Source organism: Eumetopias jubatus, unplaced genomic scaffold (genome assembly GCF_037043125.1).
Source record: "Eumetopias jubatus isolate StellerSeaLion01/CBP00866 unplaced genomic scaffold, mEumJub1_p1.0 scaffold_14, whole genome shotgun sequence".
Lineage (NCBI taxonomy): Eukaryota > Metazoa > Chordata > Mammalia > Carnivora > Otariidae > Eumetopias > Eumetopias jubatus.
The window spans coordinates 85,928,680-85,947,783 of record NW_028274820.1 but is presented as its reverse complement, the minus strand read 5'-3'; the positions used below and the strand labels follow the sequence as shown (position 1 = coordinate 85,947,783).

General features: G+C 41.3%; 1 protein-coding gene across 5 annotated transcripts in view; it reads right to left on the bottom strand.

The window, feature by feature from the left end:
• Positions 1-19,104, bottom strand: part of NRF1 (nuclear respiratory factor 1) — a 147,521-nt gene that overhangs the window by 32,729 nt on the left and 95,688 nt on the right. For 3 of the 5 annotated variants that reach the window (XM_028104992.1, XM_028104993.1, XM_028104996.2), the window contains exons 6-10: positions 15,887-16,045; positions 14,903-15,100; positions 14,182-14,283; positions 10,256-10,414; positions 7,604-7,761 (exon numbers count right to left, since the gene is read on the bottom strand). In XM_028104992.1, coding sequence (XP_027960793.1) covers positions 7,604-7,761; positions 10,256-10,414; positions 14,182-14,283; positions 14,903-15,100; positions 15,887-16,045 — 776 coding nt within the window. The remainder of the gene's footprint in view (positions 1-7,603; positions 7,762-10,255; positions 10,415-14,181; positions 14,284-14,902; positions 15,101-15,886; positions 16,046-19,104) is intronic. The other 2 variants (XM_028104994.1, XM_028104997.1) reach the window with 2 other exon arrangements.

The window sequence follows — 19,104 nt, the reverse complement described above, 5'->3', positions numbered from 1 at the left end:
CAGAGGAATTTTTAAATGATAACAGTAAATAGCTAGAGAACCCCCAAGTCTTACAGATTTGTTTATTTTTATTCTTTTTAAAGATTTTATTTATTTATTTGACAGAGAGAGACACAGCGAGAGAGAGAACACAAGCAGGGGGGAGTGGGAGAGGGAGAAGCAGGCTTCCCGCCAAGCAGGGAACCCAATGCGGGGCTCGATCCCAGGACCCTGGGATCACGACCTGAGCCAATGGCAGATGCCTAACGACTGAGCCACCCTGGTGCCCCAAGTCCTACAGATTTATAAAGCTAATGTGACATTTTCTTTAAGTCTAAGAAACGGGTGTTTGAGGGGGCGCCTGGGTGGCTCAGTCGTTAAGCATCTGCCTTTGGCTCAAGTCATGATCCCAGGGTCCTGGGATCGAGCCCCGCATTGGGTTCCCTGCTTGGCGGGAAGCCTGCTTCTCCCTCTCCCACTCCCCCCTGCTTGTGTTCCCTCTCTTGCTGTGTCTCTCTCTGTCAAATAAATAAATAAAATCTTAAAAAAAAAAAAGAAAAGAAATGGGTGTTTGAGGACAGAAGGCACTCATTACCAATCTCTTTATCAATATTGGTTGAGTGCCTGCCAGCCAGAGTGGGAGCTCTGATCCACATTGACAATGCAAAAGTCTTTCTGGTTGGCAATCACAAGGCTTTCTTGTTCTCTCTTCTCTTTATGGTAACATTAGGCAGATTATCTAAAACTGCCCTTTGGCGGCAGAGGATGGATGATACGAGAAGTTAACAACCTGGACTCGCTATTTAATTAATATTAAATAATAACAATGTAGTTCATATCCATGACTTCCAATACAAAGTAATGGCTAAGACCCTAATATCCTGCAAAGTCTAGCTCTTCTCTTTGCCTCAGGGTACATGTGGGCAGTGCTAAATTAAGGCTTGAAATTTTAAATGATCACATCAGCCCAAACTCCTAGCTTCCAGAAACACAATGAAACAAGAAATCTCCCTTCACTGCAAACACTTTGTAAAATAGAAAGATATTAACCATCTGTTTATAGTGAGCACCATTCTAGCAATTTGTATCCTATTTTTCTCTTTTTCTTGATACGCTTTTCCCAAATGCACAAATACCCATTTTTATTGATTCTAGGATGTTACAAACTAGAAAATGCTCCATTATTTTATGTGCCAGCAAGAAAGAAAATATGCCTGATAACTGTAGTATTGTAGTATCCAAATTTCCGAGATGTTAAAATGTGAAAGAAGCAGAAATTCAGCACCTCTCCTGGGAAAGTATCAGCTCCCGCTTTGCACAGTTACTGAAGGAGTATCAAATGCGGGCATGGAGTAGAGGAGGTGGTGTCATCCAGTTCTGCAGAGATGGGCAAAGTCCTGGGTTTGACACCGAAGAAGCCAGTTGATTCAGCTTTGCTCTGAAGCTGCAGGCCCTAACTCTGGCAGGCACACCTCGTAGTCACGAGCTGTAGGTGGGATTGGGGGACGAGGGCCCTGGACTGGTTAGGGTAGACATGTCCTTACTGTGGGCAAAGCAACATGCACCACACTCAACAGTGTCACTTTCACTTGTGAAAGTCAGCAGACAAGTAAAGCAACTGACATAATCACTTCCCTGGGGGAATGTAGGGATTCTAGGAAGCAGTAAAAGAAACCCAATGGATAGAAAAGTCCCCTTAAATTGAAAATTCTCCCTTTCTTACTAATTTGATTTGTTTTTTAATTTTTAGGTCTCTGTTCAAAAGTTATTTTTTCTGATAATAAAATACACATAGCATACTTGTTAAAGTTTCATTAAATATAAAAGAAACTTTAAAAATATACAGAGAGAAGTTATTTCCCTCTAATCTTAAATACAACAGCTAATAATCAGGATCATACTGCAGTTTTATAGCCTACTTTTTTTCACCTAACATTGTATTTCCCCATGTAAATACTCTCTGACACTTATTCAAAATAATAAATGCAAAATTGCTGACAGACACCCCTCTTTTTTTCCCTAGTCACTCATCTGTGGCAACTTTCAAGTTCCTGGCTTCCTTTGAGTTAGTTCAAGGTCATAATTACGTGTTTCAAATTTGTTTGCTTCCTTCATAAACATTTGGGGGTGTAACTGAGGCTGAGCAAAAAGCTCAACAGTCCTAGGGTGCATGTGCAGGCCATGTGAGAGCTAAGATCACCCTCCATGCTGAGACACACTTCTTCGTGATCCGATGCCCACAGTCAGTCATTGCACAGTATCTGTGACATTGATTTAGAACTGAAAGGGACCTTTGATCTGCAATTACTACTAAAGGCTATTCTTTACACTTTACATGGTAGAGTTTAATTTTAAAGTCCTTCAAAAATCTTTATTAGAGATCATAAAATTATGGGGTGCCTGGGTGACTCAGTCGTTAAGCATTTGCCTTCGGCTCAGGTCATGATCCCAAGGGTCCTGGGATCGAGCCCCCCCATTGGGCTCCCTGCTCAGCCAGGAGCCTGCTTCTCCCTCTCCCGCTCCCTCTGCTTGCGTTCCCTCTCTAGCTGTCTCTCTCTCTCTGTATCAAATAAATAAATAAAATCTTTTAAAAATAATAAAAAAAAGAGATCATAAAATTAATGATTTTGTGTCTAGATCTTTAATATATTTTTTTAAGAAACTGATGTTTCTTAGAAAATTTTACAGTATCCAGCTGTCACTGATTCATGACAAAAATATCTCACACTCTCTGTCCTGAGACATCGCAGAGAGCTGAAAAGTCTATTCTTTGAGAAAAGCTGCAGCAGTGTGGTATTTTGAAGAAGGAAGCTGTCAATGAGAATTGTTTCTATGGAAATACGATCTCTGTTTACAGGTTACCTCAGTGACTGCTCCATTCCCCATAGTTTTGGTCACAATTTGTATACTCGTATTTCTGTGACCATCAAAGGGGATGTCCTGCCAGTCTCGGAGACCCTGGACACGGGCTTGCAGTGTGGAGTTTTACGGGCGATGGAGGGAGGACAGCTACGCGGATGTGGAAGCGCACCCGTTCCCAGCCACACCTATTTTATTACATCTGAAGCTCTACATGTTTGAAGTCATTTTCTTTAACACCTTTCTAAAATATGTTTGGCAGAGGAAAGGATGTGAACCAGCCCAAGCCAGTGCAATCCGGGACCAGAGGTGTGAGGAGGATGCCGAGCTCACAGGCTGGGGAGGTTGGTTATCTCATCCGTGCTCAGGGGCCAGAGGCATAGCAGTGGTGGAGGGATCTTCCCCGTGGGGCATGACGTGGCCACCCCGGCGGCCAACAGGCCTTCATTTCCAAATCTACCCTAACCACTGACACTAGACCTCATGGGAGTGAGCAAACTAGACTGCGAGGAAAAGATGCCCTTTACTTACAAGGTGAAGCTACTGTTCACAAGTTTTTGACAAAAGTAAGTTTCTAAACCAGAGTTACCAATGCAAAGTTTTCATCAGCTTCTCATCTGCAAGTGCCCAGCCTTCATAGCCAGGAGCAGGCAGCAGCTGCCCTCCATCTCCAGAGAGGGCTTCTAGCCTAGGCCATCTATCCCATTTTACTAGACAAATAAGTACCAGTCCGTACATTGCAGCCATATTTTATTTTAATATCTCTAATTCTAAGTCAGTAGTACTTTCATTAAAAAAAAAACCAGTAAATTTTTCTTTAAAAATAGGATTCACTTCTTTTTTATGCCAAGTGTCTTCACAGCAAAAGAAGAGCAACTCTGAGTTCCTTGAGAAGCGGACTCAAAGCAAGCCACTGCTTCCGCATACTGCTGAGTCGCAGCACGACAGACAGTAGACACACAAGTAAAAATTGTCTCGGTGTCGACAACACAGTGTGAATTCCTACTCGGGCAAATGTAGACTCAGGCTATAAATACTTACCATGCATGTGTATATGCAAGGGCTGTGCTGACTTTAAGACAATTTTTTTTTTAAGTAGGCTCCATGCCCAGTGTGGGGAGCCTGAAATTAAGAGTCGTGTGCTCTCCTGACTGAGCCAGCCAGGCACCCCAGGGCTGTAGTGACTTAAACTGACTTAAGAGGGAATATAATCTAGGATGGCTTAACTAACAAACTGAAACTTCAAATTAATTTTTGTATCGCAAGAAGCAAATGATGATTTCACTTCCTTTCCCTCTGGTTGTTCAGCTGAGTACTTTTGGTTTTTTGAGCTGTAATGTTCCGCACATCATTTGTTCCTTTTGATTCTCTCCCCATCTCCTTCCTAAAAGTGCTGATTTATTATGTATTTTGAAAATAATTAAAATTAACTGTTTCCAGATTCTTTTTTTTTTAAAGATTTTATTTATTTATTTGACAGAGAGAGAGCACAAGCAGAGGGAGTGGGAGAGGGAGAAGCAGGCTCCCCACTGAGTAGGGAGCCCGATGTGGGGCTCGATCCCAGGACCCTGGGATCATGACCTGAGCCGAAGGCAGACGCTTAACGACTGAGCCACCCAGGTGTCCCTGTTTCCAGATTCTTAATGACAATTTCTCCTTACCCTCTTTGGGTTATTTATAATGCCAGGGTGGGCTGAAGGCTGTTTGAGTCCAGGGCCCTTGTTCTGACTTGCTACACAAAACTCTTTTAATAGTGTGGTTGAAAAACAGGTCTGTCCTGCATCTGTCCTAAATGACCCCCCCTTTCCCCTCCAGCAGATGAAGGAGCCCCTCTGCCTTCTTATTCCCCACCTGCCATATCATGCAGCTTGCCTTTCACTCCTCACTCTGCACCCACATCTGCTGTTTACAGCGCAGCAGTGGGGCAGGTGATTATTAAAGAACCATGCTTGTTCCATCTGCACCTGAAACAGGCTAGATGGAAGCAGCTCTATGAAATCGCTTTGTTACCATGGGAACAAAGACCAGATTTCTCAGTGTAGTTTTCACTAAGATGACTTCCAGCAACACAACCTGCAGAGAGAGGCTGGGAGTATTGTCTAATTCCACAAAGAAGCAAACACCAGGGGTCTGCGTCTTACGTCCAAACCTCCTGGCATTAGACAGTGGGTGACCTCGCTTGGAATCAGAAAGCCCCTAGTAGCCCGGCTATAGTCTAGTCTTGGCTGCCGGGCTTGGTTTCTTCACATCTAGCAGAGCAACACACCATCCCCCAACACTCATCAAGGCGCTGAACTCTCTGATTGCAAAGAGATTTCAACATCTCTACTCCTCCTCCATGCCATAGTGAGCTGCATTCTCCTTCCTTTGGAGTAAACACTATAGCCACCTCAGCCGCATCTGAGCTTGTTAACAAGCCCTCAGGGGAAACCATTACTCTCCTTGCCTTTAGAAATAAGCCCTGGTCCTTACACTAAAGGGAGCCAGAAGGTGCCTCATATGTTCCACTATGTATAGGGTTCCCAGGACACTCACACTTCATTGGAATATCCAAGGTGTTGGCTCAATGAAATCAAGTTTTGATGGTCTTTAATGCTGGCCCCGTTAGGCTCCATGCCACAGTGAGGGGTTACCAGACCAAGAGGGAGGTTTTCACTCTGGCCATGACTTTTAGGAAGTTTATCCGTGCATCCTCTCTCAAAGGAAGGAGTGGGGTTGGGCCAAAGTGCAAGGGGTCAAATAAGACTTTCATGTTACTGAAAAGCCACATGGTTCAATGGGCTAAGAAAAAAGTTTCAATCCCAGGTCACTTGGGGACTCACTGAGTACCCCTGGGAGGTGTGTGTGTTGCATACCTAATCAACCACACTCTGGCCACACTCCCTTCAAACCCAGTCACTTTATCTCCACTCTCACTACTTTAGTTTCCAAGGCTTTAACAAGGCACATTTGGCCTGCCTCTTCCTAACTGGCCTTCTATTTCTAATCTCTTCTCATCGTAAGTAATTCTGAACAGACAAAATTTAAAATGCAATTTCAATGATAACTCTAATTCTTTTCTTTTTTTTTTAGACGGGTGGGGGAGAGAGAGAGAGAGAATATTAAGCGGGCTCCATGCCCAGTGCGGAGCTCAATCCCACAACCCTGAGCTCATGACCCGAGTGTAAATCAAGAGTCGGACACCGACTGAACCACCCAGGTGCCCTGACAACTCTAATTCTTGAAGTGCTAACTATGGGTTGGACACTTTGATGAGAGTTTTATATATATCATCTCAGTGAATCTTTTTAAATTCTATATGATGAAAATTATCCTTATGATGAGGAAACCAAGATCAAATGGCTAGTAAGTGGCAGAGCTAGAATTCAAACCTGAATCTACGTGACCTCAGAACCTTCTCAGTCCCCATACTATACAGCCACATGGAAATCATTCGTACATAAGCCTATCAAGACTTTCTAGTTACCTATCACAACCAATCTAAACTTTGGCTGTTTTTTTTTTTTATATATATTTTGGAGGAGGTTATCCCCTTCCTCTGAATTTCTACAATGTTCATGGTCTGTACTACACAATTCAATAGTGAATTATGCTGAGTACTAGTGTTTACAAAGTGTTTTACTTAAATCAATTCCCCCAAAGATAACAGTAGGACTTCTCTTTGGGCAGACATTGTATCTTAGAGCACTCCTTATTTTACAACCTTCCCCAGTAGAGTGCAGGCAGGTCATAGGAATTCAGTGGCTAACTGTGAGGCTCACAGCTGCGGTACATAATGGGGACAGTAGCCTTACCATATGCCAGGCACTGATCTAAGGATCTTGCGTGCAGTGGCTTTCTCAGTCCTCATAACACCCCTACAAGGGAGCTATTGTTATTACACCCATTTCACAGAAGAGGAAAGCCTGGGCACTGAGTTCAAGTAAATGATCCAAGGTCAAACAGCTAGTAGGTGACAGAGCTGCAATGTAAACCCAGATGGTCTAGCTTCAAGACCCACACAATTAACTACTAGGTAAAATGCTTGGGTCCACTGAAAAGAAAATTATGTCAGCAATGAAGAGAAAAAGAATGATATAGGGATGATCTCTTCTGTCAACAAGCAACAGAAGGAAGCAAGCAGGGAACAATATCGTTTTGGAAACTCTCACTGGAGTATCCTATTCTGTAGCACCTTTCCTAAACATACCTGAAGAAAAATATTTAAGTTATTTTTCCTAATAATCTAAATAAAACTCATTTCAAAGTTACTGATAAGCAAGGGAAACAAATGTCCTGAAAAGTCAGTAAAATCAGCTCTCAACCAGTCCAAACATCGATTAATGCCTCTAACAAAAAGTTTCTTTTGTAGGAATGAAAGTATGACTAAAGCAATTTGTTCTGTAGGGTAAATGGAAAATCAGTCCTGAAGCTGCTTGCTTTATTATATCCTTTGGTCCCTTTAAAAACCCAAAGGTACTCAAACCCTGCTGCTTTTGGTCTGATAAAGGGCACAAGGTAGGATAGAGCAAAACGGATTGATGTCCCTCTATCAGCAGGCTTGAGCTGGAAGTCAGAAGGCTGGACTGGTTGCTGTGGGGTGAGGTGGGGCAGTAACGGGGTGAGCGGAGGCCGATTAGAAGCCAAACTACAATACCCTAGGGGCCAAGAGTGTTAATGTTAAGCTCCAACCGCCAGTTGTGACAGAGGTACCACATTTCTCTTTTCGACCCGTAGGTAGGGACAGATTCACCGTCCTCGTGTATTCCCCCAGCCCTGCCTCCACCTGTTGAGTGCCATGGTGACTGTAGCTCCCTGTTGCATCTCCTGAGAAGCTGCCACCGCGGCCTCCGCCAATGAGGCCACTGCCTGGGTGGCCTCTGACGCTTGTGTCGTCTGGATGGTCATCTCACCTCCCTGTAACGTGGCCCAGTTTTGTTCCACCTGAGGCAGAAAGGACAGGAGAGTAAAGAATCAAAGTCACAAAAGGATTATAACAAATTGCTACGTGCTCAGCCAAATACATACACATTTTTAAATTAACATGACCTACAATGTACAGAACAGGGTTTTTAGTATGCTATCTTTTGTGTATAAAAAGGGGGGGTATTAGAATATATATTTGAATTTGCTTATATTTGCACAAAGAAATTCTGGAAGGACACAAAAGAAACCACTGAAAATATTTTCTTCCTTGTGTGTGGCGGGGAGGGGAGTTGTGGGATATAGGTTGGCTAGGAGACAGAAAGCAAGATTTTCCAATGTATACTTTTAAATAATTTTTGAAATATCGGAGCCGTATCAATCAATGTATTACCTATTCTTATGAATTCTTTTGAATAGGTAATGTATTAATACGGCTCAGATTAAAAAATTTGAATAAACCATAAAATTCAAAAGTTAGAATTTTTGAATAGACCATAAATATAATTCTAAAAAAATTCAAATGATACCAAAGGATATGCAATGCCGGTACTCCCGACCTTTTGCCCAGAGGTGGCTACGGTTACCTATCTCTTATGTGTCTTTGCAGGGACATTCTCTCTATATGCAAGCATATTTACACACACACACACACACACACACACACACTCTCTCTCTCTCTCTCTCTCTCTCCCTCCTATTTCCCCCTTCCTACTCCCTCTTAAAAAATAAAAATGGCAGCTTATTCTACATTATCTTTTTGTGCCTTGCTTGTTTCACCAACAATACATCTCTGAAGTAATTCTATTTTGGAACATATAAAACTACTTCATTCATTCATGACTCATAATGATGGCTGCACAGGATTGTAGTATGTAAGCACACCATGATTTATTTAACCAGCCATCTTTTAATGGGCATTTAAGAAGTTTCTAGTCTCTTGCTATTACAAACAGTACTGTGATGAATATCTTTGCATACCACATTGTATATTTTATGGGAGTCTACTTATGGAGTAAATTCCTAGAGGTGGGACTGTCTATTAAATTTATTATATATTTTAATTTTTGATGGAAACTGCCGAATTCAGGAAACATTTTTTTTTTAATGTAGCAAAAACGGCTTTCCTTTTAGTGGAGAGGAATTATGAAGAAACAAAATAAAACATACAAAAAAACTTTTATCTGGTGAGAGAACAGACTAGGATTTAGTTTTGTTAGATCAAGGACAGGGGTTTTCTCGGCACTGGCATTATTAATTAACATTTGAGGCCAGACAAGTCTTTGCTTGGGGGGGGGGGGTGTCCTGTGCATTGTAGGATGTTTCGCAGTACCACTGGCTTCTACCCACTCACTAGATGATAACAGCACCCTCCCCAGTCATGATATTCAAAAACATCTCCAGATATTACCAAATGTCCTGGGGGGGGGGGGGGGAGAGGGTATACCCTGATTGAGAACCACTCCTTTTAGTATAATGCTTTGCATTTAGAGATTTCTCAGTCCTGGATACCTGTATCTAGCTACTTTAGTCCATTTTGCTCAATAAGTGCAGTTGATTAATTATTCCCCCTCAAAAACAAAAAGGGCAGGGGCAGTGAAAGCAATTTCTAAGCGAAATTAGGGTAGGTGATAAATCAGTCCGCTCAGGTACAATATCTCTATGGGTTTGGGTCTCCGGATGTCAGCTGTGCTCACTGGAGCTCTGATTCACATTGCTTGGGCCCAGCGAGTGGAGAGCTTGTGCTTGCATATTAACTGTGTCCCAAAGAAAGTGTCACAAGCTTAGGAGAGGTAGATACTTAAAATGCCTCCTGCTTTTCTATTACCATACTTAAGACGATGACAGTGCTTCTCAGAATGCTTGTCAAAAGCCTCCCAGAAAATGGGACATTCCTTTGAACTACCCTAGTATTTGCCCTGAGTTCTCATAGGCAGTGGATTATGCCAGCAAGCCTTCAAAGCCCATCACTAAGAGGCAGAGACATCCCATTTCCTCCCCCTTAGAGCTGCAAAGTTGCCCACTCAGGAACTCACAAAACTCTTGCTTCCCAAGAGTTAATATCTCTTTGATTTCATTGCTCCAGTGAGTGTCACTGCAAATGATGCCACTTAAAATGGCAAGTGACACTGCCAATTTGCAGATGGTCTCTGATTCCACTCAAAACACCAGCCAAAGCTGACCAGCCCCTGTCACCTTTTGCCATTAAACAGTCTTCCTCTTTCCAGATCTGCCCCTCTATATTTTTGCCCATCCCACTGCAGAGCTTGGCCTAGTGCGGCTCTCCCAATACTCAGACTCCAATGGCAGCAATTTAATGTATACACATTTAGTTACAACTGTATTCGTAGCAAAAATGGTATTAGAAAGATGCCATATACAGTATACTTTAAGGAAGTTAAATTATATGGCATGAAAGATTAATGGATGGTGGCAAAGGGTAGAGAGGAAGTAGGAAGAAGAAGCAGACGAAGAGATTTCTATTCAGAATAATGGCAGGTGATAAATAAATCACTTGGGTGTTAACATTTCTTTGGAATTTCCTATTCTTCAGTCTCAGTGCTTTAGTTGTATTTGCTTGAGCTCTTGTTGCTCTCCCTTTCCATCTGTTGGGAGCCACTGTGTGGTTATCTATGCCGGATGTCACCATGTCCCAGAGAAAGGGCCCCAAGCCCTAGGAGGGAAAGATATTCAGAGGATGTACAGTTAGCATCAATGCTTTTCTGAGAGACCCACTCCAATGAGGCCCTTCAAACTGTGGTCACTCTTACCCCTCTAGCTACAGTGAACCACTCTCTTCCACACTCTCCCAGTGCGATGCACTGCATGTGCTGTTCCCTTCGATAGGAACACAACAACTCCCACCTTTGCTTCTTGTCTGACCTCAGGTGAACTTTGAGTCCAGACAACTCCCTCTATTCCCCTGTGGTCGAGGCTCAGGATCTCTCCTCTGTGTTCCATAGCACCCTGGGCTTGCTTCCTCTAGATCCTTACCTCATTGCCATTGTGCTTTGATGTGTTTTTCTCTACCACCTACCTGTGTGCTCCTTAAGAGCAAGAGCAGTCTTTATTTTCCTCTATGTATCAAATCTATGTAAATGGCACAGGGCTCAGAAAGTGTTTACTGAATGGCAGGATGGAGAACATATTCCTTTATTCATGTTTTCCTACTTGTTCTTCAGCCTACTGATATTTCAGGTAAACTGATATTCATTAAAAACCATCTAGAATAAGTTGTTCTACTGTTACATGTGGGATGGTTCAGCTTAAAATTCATGTCTTCAATGTCTTTGTATTTTGGTTTCTTCTTCTTCTTCTTCTAACAGAACCATATATACCATTATGATCACATAACATTCTCTTTCCAAATTTGACTTTTCTGACACTTACATGCAATTAATATCACCATTACCAACTGGTGGTCTTATAACACAACAGAATAAATTCTCAAACCCATTTGCATTTGTAAGTATGCCATCAAAATTGAAATTGTATAAATATTTTGAAATCAACATAGTTTATTTCATATTATTTTCAAATTCTTTCCTTGTTCCTTTTTTCTTAAAGTAGGTTCCACGCCCAATATGGGGTTTGAACTCATGACCCTGAGATCAAAAGTCATATGCTCTTCCAATTGAGCCAGTCAGGTGCCCCAAAAGTCTTTTTTTAAAGTTTGTTTATTCATTTAAGAAATCTCTTCACCCACCGTGGGGTCCAAACTCACAATACTGAGACCAATAGTCACATGCTCTTCCCACTGAGCCAGTCAGGCGCCCCTATTTCCTTGTTCATTTCTAAATGTCTATGTAACTTATAGTGTCCTTAATTAGTTTTAAGCTGACTAAGGTTAGAGATTTTTTGTTTCTTTGTAACTTCAGTCAACCCTTGAATAACACAGGCTTGAACTGTGTGGGTCCATTTATAAGGGGATTTTTTTTCAATAAATACAGTGTAGTACTATAAACATGTTTTCTCTTCCTTATGATTTTTTAAATAATACTTTCTTTAGCTTGCCTTATTATAAGAATACAGTATATAATACGTATAACATATAGAATATGTGTTAGTTGACTGTTTATGTTATCAGTAAGGCTTCTGATCAATACTAGGCTATTAGTAGTTAAGTTTTGGGGGAGTCAAAAAGTTATATGTGAATTTGACTGCATAGGGGGTCTGTGCCCCTAACTCTCACGTTGTTCAAGGGTCAACTGGACTTAGATTATTGGGCATTCTCAGGACAGAGTATTCAAACAGATTTGGGAGACCATATATTACCAGAAGAGACAAATGTAACTAAATGTAACTAACTGGATGTTGAAGGCAGTGTAGTCTAATGGCAAGAGGTCTCACTGGCAAGGTTAAGGAGGATAACAAAATGACCTCACAACTTCTAAAAGTATAGGTATCATTTATTTTTGTACAGTACTTTCTGTTCCTTGGAAGAAAAGATGTGAAATACAAGGCAGTAGGATGTTTTTACTGAGTCATCTGATATAATGTTTCATTAACTTGATGTGGTCTTATCTGCCCTAAGCAGTGAGATATTTTGAGTAATTCCAGTTCTTAGGGTTCAAAACTGAGATGCTAACAACCATGTCAACATCTAGGAGAAATGAGAAGGCAAATAAATCACACTTCGAAATCTAAAGACATTTTGTCCCTTTCTGAGATAACCTGTGCTGCTTCTCTTCATACCATTTTTATTTCACTGGAAGTGTGCAAAGAGTTACATTTTTTTTTAAATCTGACTGAATTTGGGTATTTACCAGCAGGCTATTTCTGTCATTCACCCATTCCTACAATCGATGACTTAAAAATGGTGTGCTGACAAAGCCGTAGATAAGTCACTGAGATTTTTTTTTTTAATTTTTCCTATTTTTCCGTGAACTTCTGAATATGTTAATTACCACTATATATGTGAAGTTATTTAGTAAAATGGGCTTCAAAGAATTAGTCTCTAGAGAAATGTTTAAGAAACAGAGCTGCTTTCTTTAAATAGTATCAGGAAACATTCAGTAGGGAGATATGGTTGATAACTTTGGTTAAGTCAGAGAGTAAGAAATCTTGTGAATGTACCCACCACTGTCTTTTCTCTCTTTCACACTTCAAGTTCTAGTGTCATCTAGTGTCCTCCAGTTCTAGTGTTTGGGGAGATGGATTTTTCCCTCAGCTAATCCATACTCTTCCATGATGTTTATATACTTATAAAAGTAAATATCCTGTCGACTGTTACTTTCCTATACTGTAAAACCAAATGCTGCTCCTGCCCCCAAACCTTCCCAGACTCCCTAGCTGGAAACATTCTCTCCTGAAGGCACAGACCACTTTGCAGCATCTTCTACAGCATGGAACAGAGTTCATTTATGTAGACATTTCTCTCCCCCACCAGACAGGAGGAGCGTCTTGCGAGCAGGGTTCCCGTGTAAATCCACTTCACACATCTAACGCGTCAGTGCAGCATGACATGGGCTCACTTCCTGCTGGCCGACTGCAGAGCCTGGCTGTGTTTTCTTCATCTCCCTAGCCATGAGATCTTTCTTACTTCTCTCCCTTTCCTGAGTTGTGCAAATGAAAATGACTTCTGTGGTGTTCTGAGTGGAAAGCCCCATGGTTGTGAACAAGGATGAGATAATACTTTTAGCTTTATTTCTAATACTGCTCTTTGACATTTGTTAGCTGTTTTTCAAGCTTCAGGGCTACACCATACTGGTACCTTTAAGGGAAAAGCCCACAGTGCCTTAATGAACCCTTTCCTGAACTTCACAAATGGCTCAGAGCTCAGAGCCTGGACAACATTTTTCTAAATGCATTACTCAGCTTCAACACTTACTCCGTGACTTTGGACAAGTCACCTAACCTCTACAGGTTTCAGTTTTCTCATCTATAAAGTGAAGATAACAGAACCTATTCTTAATAGGGTTGAGCACTTAGCTTACCAAGTGCTCAATTAAGGCTAGCTACCATTAGGTTAACATCCCATAATTACCTTGATTTTGGTAGAGAAGGATTTTCTCATAAAGTCTTTTCAAAGGCATATTTAAAATGTAATAAATCACGGCCACTGATACACAAATATTTTTATCCCTCCAAAGAATTCTTCAGTAGCTCCAGTCTAAATAATCAGTTTTTTTTCATAAAGCCCAATGATTAAATCTTTGGGATTCACAGCATAAAAGTATTACATGGATAATCTCTTTTTATTGTGTATTATACAAAATGCTATATTGCAAATGTAAAATTATAATTTCAATGATTACAATTAATACACACAGCATAAGATACTCTGCAAAACTGTCATGGTCTGATGTTTTAAAAGGCTTAAATAAAATAATGCTACAGATGTGTCGGCTACCCGGTCTTTTTATATTCTGGACTCTACCTACTCCCTCACCTACACATTTAAGTATTTTAAGTAGACACAGACCAAATCCTCTTTCTTACCTCTCCATCAGCCACTGCAGAATAATTCACTTGGGCAACAGTGACTGTGGTTGGCAATTCTGAAGCATCAGCCAATGTGGCTACCGTTGCCCCTGTACCAACCTAAAGAAAAACACGGAGAGTGGTGTCAGCTCAGCGGATGGATCATTCTACCTCTCCCTTACTCAGAAGTTAAGATTCATGTAATCCCAAATTCAGCAAAGGTAATGATTAATATGCTTTGTAATGTGAAACGTGTTACTAAAATCATATCTCAGATACTTACATGAGGTTCAGAATTTTATTTCAACCAAATAAATCAATATCAGAAGCTATCACGTTTCACCATCAGTAAACTAGTATCAGTCAACCAACTTTCTACTTTCACCCCAATTGGAATTTTAGAGGTTCCCCATCTACCAACAAGTTATGTTTTACCTCAGAAGAGCTAATTCTGAAGGAATAGCTCCTGATCCTTGATAGAATGAAACAGTACAAAAGTAGCCAATTTAACAGTGCTTTGTTTTGGAAAAAACAAAGAAAAAGCTACCGATAGCTCTGTATTTAACAAATTGCAAACAATTTAAAGTATTATTCAAAAATCAATTTCAGATAGAAAGACTTCGGGAAGCTATAAAAAGTTAATTAAGAGTTTGCATGACAAAAATTTTCTCCAGTCTGAGGTGAGGTGCCCGCTGATCCACCTCAGAAGCCACAATCTGAGAACCATAGGTTTACTCACCTGGATAAGTGAGACAGTGCCATCAGGGTTACTAAAGGTCTGGACTACGGTCTGTGATGGTACAAGATGGGCTATACTGTGTGTGGTTGTGGCCTGTGTTTGTGTTTGCTGATCTTCGAAAGCATACAAAAGGTCCTCCCGCCCATGCTGTTTATAACAGTTTTTAACTATGGTCCGTAGTGCCTGAGTCCATGAAACCTGTCACCAAAAGACCAGACAAGCACATTAAAGTCACAAAGAATGTTGGTTATTCAGCCCCACTATGGAATAAGCAGGTGCTTATTTATCAAACCAAACCAAACCTGTACAGAATAAGCTCCCTTAGGGTTATTTCCCTTAGACTGATTGTGGCACAAAGAAATTCAGCACCAAGCACCAAAGATTTCCTACTAGTTTCCTTCCTGATCAAAGCCTGGTTTAGCTTTTGGGTTTTTCTGAGGCCAACTCACAAAAGAAGTTGACTCTTTTGTCAAGAATTTTATATTAAGATTCTCAATAAACTTCCAGGCTAACTAAAAAACAAATATGCAGAAAAAGCAAGGGATGACATCTAGTTGAGCCCATCTTTTTAAAAAGAAGTATCATTATCAGACTCAGCCAACTTCTCATCTCTTTAACTCTATATTTATATTTCTCAACAGTGGTTCCTGCTAACCAGAAATAAGGACATCCTCTAAGTCTTCAGAGTGATTAATACTTCTTCTTAACGCTTCTTCAGTTTTTCCAAGCACCTCATAATATTAAAACTGCTCCAAAAGGCAAGTAGGCAGAGAGAAGTGTAAACTCATGGACCTGCCCTGAGTCTTTATACTGATGAAGTGATGGAATGGGAAAGGCTACAAATCAGACAGTATCAAGCTTTTCTGGGAGACAAGTTTGACTTTCACACATATGTTTTTAGACTTTTTAGCATAAGAAGTAGAACCCCCAGAATTGAGGTAGTTGATTCAGTGTGGAAAAGCAACAGGTCTGAGAAACCCTCACCCTCTGCTTTTGCTCTTCTGTGCGGACGTCACTCCGGACATTTGCCCATGGGATATCTTCAGGCCACCAGATGGGCTTGCAGCTTTCTTTGCCCCAGCCTGGTTTTCCTCGACCTGTGGAGTACTTGAGCATCTCTGGAATAAATGCCCGAAGCTGGGCCTGGAAGACAAGAGTGTGGTCATCAGCAGTCATGAAAAACATCTGGGGTGTGCTTGTGTCTAAAACAGAGAGCCTTCCTGGAGGGTCCCAGAGAATTCCAAAATGTGACTGATGAGAACCCGTTGTTTTTCCACAGGTCACCATAGCTCCATGGGTGGCTGAGAATTATACATATGTTGGTAAAGTATACCTTAAGCTATATTTCATTGACTTGGCCCTAGAAGATCAAGAATACCTGCCAACGAGTCTGATTTCTGCCTAAGATACTATGGATGCTATTTCTCTCATTTCCATCCTACAGCAGCTTTCCACACATTTAAGGTGTCAAACAAAGCCGATGTGTTTTCAACATTGTTCTGGAGGTAGTAACCAGGGCAAACAGATCAGAGAAATAAGAGGTGAGGAGCAGGTAGAATCATCACTATTTGTAGATGATATGACTGTGCATCTGGAAAACCCCAGAGAATCATACGAAAAACTATAAACAGTAAGAACATTCAGGAAGGTGGTTGGTTACAAATGGGAAATAGGGTCTACTTAATAAAAAGGGAAAATAACCCTAAAGCTTTTCCAGAAAGTTTCTGGTATGCTAGGCCAATGTCTCTGAGTCTGACATACACATAGAGTGAGCATATGTGATCTTAAACACATTATGGACTTCATTCAGATTTATTTCACAAATCGAATCCAGACCAGGCAGGTGTTAAACCAGAGACAACTGCCATTCTTTATCTCTTGGCACAGTAACCACACTGAGTGTGTATGTTGGAGGAGAAGGGGAGCTTACTTTGTGAATACTCTTAATTGCTGACAATGAATTTTGGCAAGAGAAGCAGTTTATCAAGTTATAACGTTCCTCCCTGGACCTACTGCTTTCCCTTTAACCTCTGCAACACTCCAGAGAGAAGCAGTATCCTCCAACTAAGGACACATCTATGCTGCCCCTACAGCTCAAGACCAAAAGGAGAAGACAATTTTAGCAATGAGTCAGACCCAAGGACATGGGCTTGCAGTAATAAAAGAGAAAAAGAAAACAGAAATGGGAATGGTTAAGTATTAATGGGAGAATGAGCACAACACCAGTTTTACATTCAAGAGCCTATTGAGATATCAGGTGTTCTTATTTGAATATTATTTTACCAGAAGCTGATACCAATTATTATATAAGAGGGAATCATGAACCCAAATCAGTAATGCTTCCCCTAACGAGGAGAGCTCTGGTTGACTGTATTTACATCATCGATCCTTGTGCGGAGCCTGCCATTTCACCTCCCCAAGTCCACCTCTCCCAGACAGTCTCCTGCCTACAGGATATGATATAATACACTCTGTATATATTTGGCTCTGCGGCATCAAGCAGCAGGCTAATAGAAAGTATCCATTTGCAAACCCAGGCTATCCGCTGGCTCATGAGGTCACTCCTTCAGTTATTTTAAGAAAGTGCATCTCAAAGTCATTTTCCCCTTTATCCTGCTTTCCTGGGAGGGTGTCTTTTTCTTGCCTCAGATACAGGGAGAAGGAAAAGCCTTAATCCTCACACACAATATTTGCGTTTCTTCAAGGGAAAAAAATAATGGCTTTCTCAGATGCAAAAATAAACTGATACCACACACTTTCACAAGTCTCTCTTTTCTTTTAATCCCATTAACACTCTCCAAAAGGAGAGTTCTGAATATCCATACCTAGCAGAGTCTGGAGATAATGATGTAAGGCTCAACAGCTCTAAATTAACATAAGACTACAGTGTCCAGAAGAACTCGCTGTCAAAAACACTTGGCTACCAAGAGTCTGCTCCAATACCACCTGGAACCCCATACATTCTCCAATTCTGATGACTTTGAGCTTCTGATCCCGCACCCAGTCGTATCATGGTTTCCCACATTCTTCAGCCCTGGGTCACCCTGGCACCTGGTGACAGACACCTTCCATCCTGTCTTGTTTTTTTGGCTCTTTCACATCAGGCTTTCACTGGGTTTCAAGGACTCACAGGCTGCAGGAAGTGTGGGCAGTGCACACTCATTTAAAACCCTCCTCTGCCTTCTCTCCAACTACCTGTCTTCTCAGTCTTAGTCTTTGCTAGTAGAACCCCACTTTCTTTCCCTAGACAGTCAAGCTCAAAATCTCAGTCAGCTTTACCTCTTTCCTTCAACACCCATCTAGCTACTCATTGCAAGTTCAATTCTTTCTTCTTTGAAATGTCTGTGCTCTCCATCTCTTCTTTTCCAGACCCACCTTCATCCCCACTTCCTAGCCCAAGGCTAGTGCATCCTTCTAGCTGACCTTCTTATGGAATTCCAGGTTCTCCCCTTTCTTCCTCATCCCATGCATCCTTGACAGACAGATTTCCCTAAATGCTGCACAGATCCTATGCTCAAAAAAAAAAAAAAAAAAAAGAACAACGAAAACAAAAACTTTCAAATGGCCTCTCACTACTAGCAACCAAACTAGACTCCTCTGTTTAGCTTTTCCAGCCCGCCACAATCCAGCCTCCCAGCACACTCAGTTCCTGCTAATTGCCAACAGGCAGCCTTGGTCCTATTTAGGTGAATCTCTGCACTATCTATGAACTGAACTCATTCCTGCTTTATCCTTTTGATTTGTTCCCCTTACTGGAGCACCTTCTCAAGCTACTGTTCCAATGCTGACACTTGTTCCTTGTTGCCCAGCAAATCCCACATTCTTTGTGAAATATCTCTTGACTACTTCTCAAGTCAACTTCTTGTCAATCAGTCAGTAAGAACACAAACTCCAGACTCAGAGAGTTGGCTCTGAATCCCAGCTCTCTCTGAATGTTAATTTTCTCAACTGCAAAATGCTAATGGCAAGTATACAGGGTCAATTCAAAGGATCAGAGATAGTGGGGATATATGCACATAGTTGCACTGACTTAATAGCAGTTTTACTATTATTACTTCAGTCATCAGCCCTTTTCTCAAATTCAAAGAAAAAGTCAAAAATGTTCTGAAATGGTTTTCTAGTACTAAACACATTGTGATGTATGGAAAGACATTTATCCTTAGTTTTCCAAGGTGGGTATGGTGGGTATGGGGAAAAAGGCA